This window comes from Mytilus trossulus, chromosome 5 (assembly GCF_036588685.1).
Source record: "Mytilus trossulus isolate FHL-02 chromosome 5, PNRI_Mtr1.1.1.hap1, whole genome shotgun sequence".
Lineage (NCBI taxonomy): Eukaryota > Metazoa > Mollusca > Bivalvia > Mytilida > Mytilidae > Mytilus > Mytilus trossulus.
Genome location: NC_086377.1, coordinates 41808841 through 41821325, shown reverse-complemented (window position 1 = coordinate 41821325; position 12485 = coordinate 41808841). Strand labels below are relative to the sequence as shown.

The window sequence follows — 12485 nt, the reverse complement described above, 5'->3', positions numbered from 1 at the left end:
ATTTGTTTTTTGTTTATTATTTTGCAATTACATAAGGAAGATTGTTTTCTCGTTTGATATATTTGTTATTTTTCAATTCAATATTTTTTATAACTTATTACACTATATGGGTGCTACTCTTAGTTTATGGTCGTATTGTACCCCTTTTCGTGAATTGTTTGGTATTTGGTGGAGAGTTGTCAAATATGCATTTTAAATACATGTCTTCTTCTTTTCACATTGGCTTTTTTTCAAATCTGTATGTATCGGTTTGTTTTAGCCTTCCGAAACCCAACCGATATCAGAGACAAATACCAAAAAAAATAGTTACACACAAAATTTATTAATGATACTTTTTGCTCAACCCTGTTTTTTCGGTAGTTTTATTTGGGTCTGTGTTTGTACTTTAGCTAGATAATTGTATGTGTTTCGTCTGATTTTCTTTTTTATTGTAGTAAGGCCGAACAAAAAGGTTATCAATTCAACATTGACATAAGTTCATGGTATTGATTTTGAATTTGTTATCAGTGAATTAAAAGCAAACAAGATATTATAGTTATATACATGTACAAATTATTGTGGTTGTCATTTGTTCATGTGTTATCTACTTGTTTCCGTTCATATTTTGTACATAAATTAGGCCGTTAGTTTTCTCGTTTGAAACATTTGTCATTTAAGGGCCGGTCATATCTGACTATGCGGTATGGTATGGTGGTATGTGGTACGGGCTTTGCTCATTGTCGAAGTCCTTACAGTGACATATAGTTGTTAATTTCATGGTCTATTGTGGAGAGTTGTCTCTTGACAAGCACACCATATCTCCTTTTTTATATCATTATTTGAATTAAAAATATACTGTATTGTACAAAATCATTGTTTTCACAGTACATATTTTAAACCCTATTTCAAACTTCATAGTGGTATGAAATTTGAAATTCAATATTTATGTCTAACAATCACACCATACGCATATGTCACTGCCTAATACATAAGCAACATACGAATTGAGGAGTGTTGTATAAACAGATACAAAATATATAAAAAAAAATATTATTAAACGATAGTTTGGTTAATTGTAATGACATTATTTACTCTACATAGTCTGTGTTATATTCATGATATCATTTTACTAAGGATTCAACCGTCTTTATTTTGATACATCTACTTATATGTAAACACGTGATTCAGCTATTCCAATATTGCTGTTTTGCAGATTTTTAGGATACAGGATACAAATGAGAAGATTGTTTGATTTCCTTCTCATAAAGGATAATAATAACATATATTAGTTTATCCATTCATTACTAAAACTTACCATTTTGATCACATCTGAATCTGCGGAAAACAAAGAGAGCTATGACAATAACGGCAGCAGTAGCAACAATACAACCAGCTGCAACACCTCCAAGAACTTCCTTCGAAAAGGTTTGTGGTATCTTGTCGTTTTGTAGTTGGAGTTTAGCACCTACAGTGTAACAGTTTATATTTTACATATATAACAGTTAATTGATTTCCTTGACATACCATTTATCACTCTCAATTCTTCAGTCAGGAATATCACAGTTAGTATCCATTCACTTGATATGTGTGTGCTGTTAATAGATATAGGAAGATGTAGTGTGAGTGCCAATGAGACAACTCTCCATACAAATAACAATTTAAAAAAGATAATACATTTACTTTCTAATTTGAATTTTCCTTGGAGATTTTAATTTGTGTGATTTTACTTTCTCTTAGGTTGACACAAATACCATGAATTCATTTTAAAAATGGATATATTCATATCGTCTTATTTCTATAAAAGGTCTTCTTAAAAAGCAATGCATTAAACGCTTATTCTTGTAAAAAATATCCTGCCTTGAACTTAATAGCTTTTTTTGATTGAATCGGTTCTTTGTACATACAATAAAAGATAATATGCATACGGCATCCTTATATTTACACGATATGGTTACATTTTTTCAAAAGTTTGAAAGACTTTTAAAATTGTTCTTGTCCCTAATAGCAATAAAGACTTTTACAAGACACTCTGGCAATCAATACATGACAATAAGTTGAATTAAAACTTTAAATAAATGAATAGTTCAGTGTAAAATCCAACCATTGTAACCGAATAAAAGCGAGTTCCTGAATATGAATTTACCATAGTTTATATGTGAAACGTCACTACTGAGATATGTGTTGCGTTTGTTGTACAAAACGATAAGCTTGGTATATTTAACGAAATGTTAATGACATACACTGATACTACACGTTTTCAACATAACATGCATTATACATTTCTTTACAAACAAACGTTAAAACTATGAGCTATCTCATTCAATGGGAATAAAGCAGAACAGTTAAAACACAACAGATAACACCCAACGAAGAAATGTCAGTCTACTACATACAAAACTAATGTTGAGCTACACTAACCTAAAAGAAATTTGAATATGTATTTAACATTGTTAAAGGGCAATCAGAACCTGTGCTGGTGGTAAGATAACGTAAATTTTGTTAATAAGACTAATCATGAATAGCGAGTATCGATGAACATAGGACGGAATTACATTAACGACGATGTAAAAATATCCGTGGTAGAACAATATAAAAGAGGGACGAAAGATACCAAAAGGACAGTCAAACTCATCAATCTAAAACAAATTTACAACGCCATTGCTAAAAATGAAAAAGACAAACAAACAACAGCACACACGACACAACATAGAAAACTAAAGAATAAACAACACGAACCCCAGCAAAAAATTAGGGGTGTTCTCATGTGCTCCGGAAGGGTAAGCAGATCCTGCTCCAAATGTGGCACCCGTCGTGTTGCTTATGTGCTAACAAATCCGGTAAATAGTCTAATTCAATAATCATGATAATAGAAAATAGAAGATTTTGACGTTCAAAATATCACTTTTTTTTATTTTTTTTAGCAATAATATACACCAAACAAATCGAAGTTTAAATTGGTGGCTTTCTTAGTTATGGACTGGTTGAACACACAATCTTACAAAATATTGGTCTATGTGCAATACACATTGTCATTTTTAAAAAGGCGTATTTATTATATGACATTAAAAGGAATCCAAGAAATAAGAACAGAATCTTTTGACGTGTACTTGGAGGCTACTTATGGTGAACTACAAAATTGACAATGGAAATGGGGAATGTGTCAAAGAAATAACACCCGGACCATTTTACAGACAACAACAGAAGGTCACCAATAGGTCTTCAATGCAGCAAGAAATTCACGCACCCGGACGATAATGCAGTCCTATAAATACGTTTTATACAAACACGATTTACTATTTGATACGAAAAGGTAATACAAATACGGATATTTCTTAGAATTGATGGTAATCATTAAAATGTTACGGTCATTTTTTATAAATTTCGGTCATCCTTTACAAATTACGGTCATCTATTTACCAATCATAATTCCCGTTTGATCAATGTATTTTTACCTCTGATGAACTCGGATGATTCGAACTATCGGTAAAGTCGAGGTACTTCTTAAGTTCCGTCCATGTAAAACTGATGTAAATTGACCCCGATGTCTCGAAGTTCAAACTTTAAAAAAAAGTTGGAAGAAATAAAAACTTTTAAAATGAGATTCATAACGTAAGTTTTTCTTGTATAACCTATTCATTATTCCATAAGTAATTAAAGCTGTGTAAATTGCATATTTAGTGATTAAAAAGCTGTGTAAACATATTTTTTTGTAATACAGTTAAAATGACATGTTTATGATGACCGCTGATTTTACGATAACTTTTTCGTATGTATATCTTATGTATATTGAAGACTGTTTGGTGTTAACTTATCTGTTTCAATGTAACCTGTTGATTTTTCAAAATGTTCAAATACTACGATCGTTTTATTCTATACATCATATTTGTTATTTTTTATAATTTCATGGTGTATGTTACATGAGTCTACCTGGACAGCTACTGCCAGTACATGCGTTTGATTCTTCTGACCTTCCATTACACAATGATCCACCAAACATTGGAAATGGGTTATCACATCTTCTTGTTCTTTTTATTGTTCCAGAACCACAACAGGAACTGCACAATTTCCAAGAAGACCATGGTCCCCAATGTCCATCGACTGAAAAATGATTTAATCATACAAATAAGGTTTAAAATGTTATTTTACGTGTTCAACTTCTAATTGATATGAGCGTCACTGATGAGTCTTATGTAGATGAAACGTCCGTCTGTCTTACTAAATTATAATCCTGGCACCTTTTATAACTATTTACACCACTGGGTCGATGCCACTGGTGATGACGTTTCATCCTTGAAGGTATCACTATCCCAGTAGTCTCAACATTTCGATGTTGACATGAATATCAATAATGTGGTAATTTTTATAAATTTCCTGTTTACAAAACTTTTAATTTTTCGAAAAACTAGGGATTTTCTTACCCCAGGCATAGGTTGCCTTTGCCGTATTTGGCCCAACTTTTGGGAATTTTGGATCCTCATTGCTCTTCAACTTTGTACTTGTTCGGCTTTACAAATATTTTGATATGCGCGACACTGATGAGTCTTAAGTAGACGAAACGCGCGTCTGGCTTACTAAATTATAATATTGGTACCTTTGATAACGACTTCAACTAATTTATTGATGACAGACTCCTGAATATTCGGTGAATAATCAAAGAGTTTTATTAGACGTGTAAGGCATGATATTATTATGATATGTGATACAGCAAGAATAAAGTCATGCTGTAAAAGTCAATTAGCAATGATAGATTTGTGTATTGATCATAACTATTTAAATTGGTTGTGTTGAATGACAAATTCGGTTAAATCTGAATTTTACTCTAGACTTGAGTTTGTGCGACTGTCACATGCGTGGGAGTGGTGTTTTAGCTATACAAATAGGTATAATTGACGATTTGGTACGAAATGAAAACAATTATCAAGAAATTGGCAATTAAACGTTTGAACATTTGATTTTGCAAATTGATAAGGGACTTTCCGTTTTGATTTTTCCCTGAAGTTGGATATTTTGGTTTTTAAACTGTTTTGTTCTGTATATCGTTATTTACATGTTTCATTTTTTCAATCAATTGATTAAACATATCTGGTCATAGTTAGTATAATTTTAATTCCTTTCAAATTTTTTAAAGAGCAACATAAACACGGATATACAGTGTATAAGCAATCAAAGTATATTCAAGGTATGTTTTCTCAGATTATAAATGTTGGGTTGGTTGAGAGTCAAATAAACGATTACATGGTTCCATTTTATTCGTTTTTCAAATATTTAAATGTCACTATAATTATTACAGATATCTAGAATATATTGCAATGGCTGTTACAACTAAAGCCCGTATATACAATGTAATTTTGCTAAATTAAATTTTATTCAATTAAAACAAGAGTTTCAATAGCCTGGTTTAATGTACAATTCAAATTAGGAAATTTTCATTTAGCCAGTAGTTTTTGTATCAGTTATATGTGAACAGCGCCTTCTTCGTTTCACATGTCTACCAGAAACATATAGCAATAGCAATAGATTATCATGCGATTTTTACGTTGTACACATTTTTTTAAATGAATGATGAACTGATTTTTTTTTAATTAAATACTGCTAATCGTTAAATACAAATATGATCAAAGTGTAGTATACTTCAATTTGAACTATTTAAATGAGATGTACAACAAAGAGATATATACAAGATCTCAATAATATGTTTTTGAACTATATTATGATTTAAAATTCACATGCAATCAGTTCATTTAGAACGGTAATACATATCGGTTGATGCATGTATTTTGTATATTGCTTTATTCACAAATGTGATTTAGAGCACTCTTCATATCAGATTAAAATTAAGATGTTGTTAATAGTCTTAATAATTTTGATATTGCAGCATTTAAATGTTTGTAATATTACGGTTACCTGATTCTTGCTTATCTTAGTAATTCAAATATTGCAGCATCAAATGTTTGTCTCTAATTATGTTTACATGTCTTCATTTGCATAGTTGTTGCATTTTAAGCAGAATATTGTATTTACAAAGTAGCTACTTAAGATTGCATTATGTCCTTCGTTGTGCTGATTTTCATATCTTATTCATTTTCTCATGAGAAGCCGCAACATTTGCTGGTTGTGATGTTCTGATATCTGCGAAATTATAAGGAATATCTAACAGTGTAATCTCTATTTCTTTCATAGGTTATAAGTAAACCTGCACGAGATTGTAATGCCCATATCTTTAATCTACATGCCCGTGCACAGTTAGTTTTCAAGATTAAAGCATCAAAAGAGTTTTGTAAGTTGATATAAATGCAACAGAAATCGACTTATATCAAAAAGAATAAAACGTATAAAATGGTCGAAATTGGTCAGATAATATTTTACATGTGTAAATTTTGTGTAAGAAATATGTTAAAAAGAGTAAACTAGTCCGACAGATAACCAATTTATCTAACTGTAGGATTAGATTACTTCGAAAGGAGGGTTTAATACCTGACCTGATAATGACTTCACACAAGCTAACCACGGATATTACCTTTCCCTACAGACTGGCTGCAATATTATGTATTCGTTATTTAAAGGTTACATATAACATATAGTAGTTGCGTTTAAAATGGTTATCAATCCGAAATCCCATACATTTATATAATATATCATGCTTTGCTTAAATACTATACCTTCTAGAAATTCATGGGATGCATTGTTGTGGATACTTTAATTCAATTAAAATCTTGTTTTATTTCAATTTGAGAAACCAACTTGAAATATTGCAATCGAAGTATGTGTTATGCTTCTCTGTGGGTTTTCTTTTTCTTTTTCTTTTTTTACATATTATTGATTCACTGAAACACTGTTTAATTATTGCATTATTAATTTATTTTTTCAATACGATTAGTTTAATTTTAAGTAATCATATGTCAACACCGAATTATTAGCAGAATGACCTGGTCTATTCTAAGAGCAAACAACTTCGCTCCTCTGTGATTATAATGTACCTTCATTACTACTGTAACTTCCATAACATCGTAAACCAACGTCTTCGCTATGTCCAAAATTATGTACACCCCACTGTGGATGATAGCATGAGTCAAGTCTATTTTCGTTTCCATTGCAAGCAACGTCATCAAGCCAGATGGTCCCATTTCCATGTCCAGCAGTATAAAATTGCATGATTGTGGTCTTATAATTTTGGGGCCTATGTATTTATAAACAGACAACATATTTTATACTGAATAGTGCATATTAAGGAACTGCAATTATTATAAACTCATTACCATGATGACGCTATTGCTTTTGATTCCACATCGATCAGCACTAACTTACATTGCCACACATATTCATTGGAAACATTGATCTATGTAATATGAGATAATTTTCGATTTGGAATACATTTTACTATTTAATTGTGTATGTTTTGATTACATTATAATCTGTGAAAGTCGTTACTTTAAACATTTCTGAAACAGTTAAGTTTTTTAAAGTCATACTCTTTATGTTTCACTTCTTACCACAATAACAGTTGCTTGCAGACTACTAGTGCATCCTGGGAGCCAAAATTGTCATCGCAAATAGTACCCCATGATCCACTGTGATAAATGTGTAAACGACCATAACTGTTTCCTCCAATTAACCACAAATCTCCTATTCAACATTGTCAAAAAGAAATTCAGTTCAAATAACTGCACGTACTTGAGTGATACTAATCTCTACAGATGAAATTTAAGAAATCTTCTCACATGAAAAATGCATTTATCATGTATATTTTTCTCATTTTAAAGTCAAGTTTTCGTTATAAAATTGTGAAAATCGAATTCAATGTCATAAATCAAACCATTAAACTTAAATGTCTTATTAAATGGAACCATATTATTATTTGAAATATTCTCTCCGAGCATCTCCTCAAAACAATAATACAGAAAGGTGGTTGGTGACAGGCGGAAAACGTAACCATTGTAATTTCACAAATTTAACAAAAATTGAGGAATATTTTTTTTAAGCCCTTTCATTGAAATTATTTGCATTGTCTACTCTAACATGATTTTGATCAAATATTGTCCGAACCTTCTTTAGCATTACTTAATTATTGCGAACCTTTCACGAGTCTTAATTTTACATTGGTTTGATATAATAACATGACAACAATAAGCAGATAATTACCTTTCAATGTTGTTAAAGAAAAAAAAAACAGTTACCAAGTTGAACACATTTTCATATCGAATACTATAGTGAGGAACAAACAAAATTATCTATATTTAATGTCACGTTTACATGAAGTGAAACAAGTACCATCGGCATCGACTTGTCCCTTCAATATATACATAAGAAATATACGCTACGTGTACCTGCACATCCACCATAGCATCGAATGCCTACATTTTCTCCTGTACCACAGTTATGTGTCCCCCATCCGCCAAACGAGCAAGATTTTAGAGAAGATTCATGTCCATTACATCTCACATCATCCATCCAAATCTTGGATGTTGTAAATCCTCCTTCTGTATATACCTGCACATCCGATAAACACCTGTAAGTAAATATTAAATATAACTGATTGTTATTTCATTGATATGTATTGGATGATTTGTACCTGTTACTTACAATGTACCTCGTTTAGGTGTCTGTCTCTTATGTGTCATATTTGGTTACTTAACTAATTAGACTTGTTATATAGAATTTTGAAAATATAATTTTTATATTTGCTCTAAAACAAACGCAATGCATGGGTCTAAGTTAAAATAAATGCCTGTATATAAGAAACGAATATGTACCTTATATAATAATTTACCATCTAGTTCGTTTCCTAGGGAAATAAACCTGATATATTTAATGATCTTTTTATTTTCAGTTTTATTTTTGTGTTTTTGTTGTTGTTGTAAAATACACTTCGAATTCATTACATACCGAAAACCAAGCTGTCTACACGCAACAGTTGCGTCTGGTTGTCCAAAGATATCGTCACAGACACTGCCCCATATGCCATTATGAAATATTTCTAGTCTCCCCTCCTTTGAATGAGAACCATCCATCAGTCGTAAGACACCTGTTTCCAAAACATAATATACATGACTCGCACGTTTAAAATTGATGGATAAATCAATTGCGTTAACAATGAACAAGTTTGTGTTGTTAGCCATCAGCATAAAACAATAGAATTTTCCAGATCAATTTTGTTTCTGGTTACTGCTTGGCACAGTTAAGGGACTTGTCATAAAATGAGCTAGAACAATAGAACAAAAAAAAACTACGTATTGCAGCTTGATAACTACTCGAACAACAATTCTGAGACCCATTTTAAAATAAAATAACGTACAAAAAGCCCATTTTCTCGCGGCAAATATGTTATTTTTCACTAGACAAAACATATAATCAAAATTTAATTTTTTTCAACATCTCTATCCGAAATTGGTAACTTGAAATTTGCAGATAAAAAAAGGAATATCACATACACCCTTTAAGTTTATGAGAGTGGAGATTTTCTTATAAAATTACAAATCTCTTTTGCTCCCCTTTTGCTGTAACATTTTAAAAAGACGATGTATGTCTCCTGCCTCATAGTTTAACCTCACAAATTATAATAAAGAATATTATATAGCAAGATCATCAAGATATTCAACGTTAAGTTTCCCTGCATTTGAAATAGCCGTTAGAATCTACTGCAAAATCTTCAATCTTATTAATTGATATTTTGGAATTATTACAGCAAACTTGTGTTTGTTGAATGCGTTTATACAAGAATTTGGTCGATTGTCTGCATTTCTACTAATACTAAATGTGCACTACCATTGTACGATTTGTCGTTGTACTCATATAAAATATGAAGTATATAAAACAATTCCGAAATTTAACGAAACATAATCAATCATGTAAACTTCTTTAATTTCAAAAGGTTCGGTTAATATTTTTATCTCTGCCTGAATATCGATACAGAAAGACGACGAACACTGAAACTTATAACAACGTGATGATCAGAACTTTCCAACTGTCAATTGTAAAATTATACCCTACGCTTGTACATGTGTTATATGTAGTAATACTAAACAGAAATTAGCTATCTTGCATAATATGAGCCAAAACTATGGACAGTGTTATGATCTTTATCACGAATAAGCTCACTATTAACTGTACATATGTGTTATTTCTAATTAACCATACGTGTTCTCAGTCTTACATCTTAAAATTCCTTAATAGTTGTCTCATTTTCCTGGTGTATAGTTGTAATGAGTGTTTCCTTATCGGGATTCACATTACAGATGATGCAAGAGATACTTACCTTGTTGATGAATATAGTTTTGCAACTTTTTGGGATTTAATGCGGTGTCTTTTTTTATTATTTTTTAAAATTTGTTAATTATTCGTCGAAATTGAAGATCGGAAGGGTATTTAAAAATTCAATTGGTATTTTTTTCATTGATATGCACTTAATGCATTGCATTTCACTTGTGCATGTTTTGACTATTATCAAGGTGTGTCCTTAATATCAAAACAATTTGGGATCTACACGAATATATATTTACTCTTCACTTCAAGTTATTATTCTTACAAATACACTGGTCGTATATTCTTAAATAATCTTCAAGATGACTAATTTATATTAATACTAAATTGTTATTTTAAGCCTGGCTACACATCTTTGATGATTTACATATAATCATGTTTGCATTGAATATTGCAGCAGTTTTCCTACCCTCAGCCTGTCCTTCTGCAGATCGATGATATGTAAACACCGTTATGGATATAATGAAAATGTTCCACATATCAGTTTTCATATTTAACTTTGTTAGTCTTCAGTCTAAAAGGATAAGATGTAATGGCCGTTATACTCATTCGTAACAAAAAACCGAAATGAACACCATATAGTTCACTCTTTCAGAAACGTTTTTCTTGATTTACCCTTTTCAGTGACGTTGAAAGACGAATATTTGAAAGCCAAAAATATTGTTTCAGTAAAGCTTTTCTTGTTTTTAATTTTTTCAGGGACGTTCAAAAACGAACATTTGAAAGCCAATATGGTATAATTTATATATTTTAAATGTCTGAATATATCAAATAGCTATTTGTAGATGATCAATTTACATCTTATCGTTGAATAGGATATGTTTTCGCAGTTTCAATAAATCATATGAAACTTCAATTGTATTTTGGTGTAAAACATGTTTCTTCAGTTTCATATTCATTTTTTTATCTTTGTCAATGTACAGCATTCACAGTAATACAATTCATTCTTTCAGGGAGACTTATGCAAATTTTCCTTCAATACAAAATTTTGAATCTTAACAAAACGCACACGTTCGATACGTCTCTTTTGTGATAGAACTTTCATAAAAAGAACAGACATGACAGACTTACAAGTAGGTTTGTGACACAATTGGCAAGGTACAATCTTTTCCTTAAAATGCCCTGCACCAAGTCAGGAATATGGTAATTGTTTTCAACTATTCTTTTTCTATGTATGTTGCAACGGCGTTTGCTTTTGTTGCACATCAGTATTTCTGTTCTTCTGTTTTTTCCCCTTGTGGTAAATATGTTTCCCGCGGTTCTAGTTTGTAGTCTAGATAAGTTTTCTAAATCGATCTATATGATCTATATATTTTAAACAGCTTTATACTTTGTTGTCTTTAGCAGACATATTACACGAACTTGTACTTTTTATACCAATTTGTAATTACATAATTCGACGAACCACCTCGCTAAGCTCATTCCGCATCTGATTTTGTATCCATATGACCTTTGTTTTTCCCATTTGAAAGGTTTTGTAGCCTTTTATACATTGCTGTTCGGTGTGAGCCTATGCTCCATGTTGAAGGTCGTTCCTTTACCTATAATGGTTTACTTGTATTAATTGTTACTTGGATGGAGAGTTGTCTCATTGGCACTCATACCACATCTTACTATATTTATATTTGATGACATACCACATCTTACTACTTTCATATTTGATGACATACCACATCTTACAATATTCATATTTGATGACATACCACATCTTACTATATTTATATTTGATGAATATGCAGAAAAAAGTCGTAACATAGATTTCAAACTTAGAAACCAGGTCATCTATTTTAATATTTGTGTTTTGAATTTTATCTTTTAAAACTACATTTAATTGTTGGAGAAAATAAAATCTGTTTGTTTTTAAAATGGACATCTACAACATCTAAAAGAAGCATCAACCGTATTTAAGGGTTATCGTTGACGAGGCTGATACATTGTAGATAAACATTTTGCCTGAAACCTATGTCATTCAAAAGAAGTTAAAATATGATAATGATAATGTGACTACAGAATAGTATAAAAGGTGAACACATAAATATATGAAATGAATATTATTTTTGTCATTGAAATTTATATTAACTTTTGATTCATAAATAGTTTCAATTTTCTTATTGGTATAATAATGACGAACACGTTAAACTAATATAACAATGCATAATTTAGATATTGGTTGAATTTATTTTATGGATCTTTTTCAATATTCCTTTAATTAATATCCGAAGTTTTGTCTATTGCGGAACACTAATCTC

The 12485-nt window shown here is 30.8% G+C and overlaps 1 protein-coding gene across 1 annotated transcript; it reads right to left on the bottom strand.

Annotated features, from left to right (window-relative positions):
• Positions 1-6046: 6046 nt before the first annotated feature.
• LOC134717953 (scavenger receptor cysteine-rich domain-containing group B protein-like) lies at positions 6047-10752 on the bottom strand. Its single transcript, XM_063580453.1, has 6 exons — positions 10646-10752; positions 8863-9001; positions 8304-8485; positions 7470-7602; positions 6497-6513; positions 6047-6108 (listed from the first exon to the last, which is right to left on the bottom strand). Exons 1-6 carry the CDS (start codon positions 10725-10727, stop codon positions 6047-6049), a joined length of 615 nt encoding a protein of 204 aa, XP_063436523.1. The 5' UTR covers positions 10728-10752.
• Between the last annotated feature and the right edge of the window lie 1733 nt (positions 10753-12485).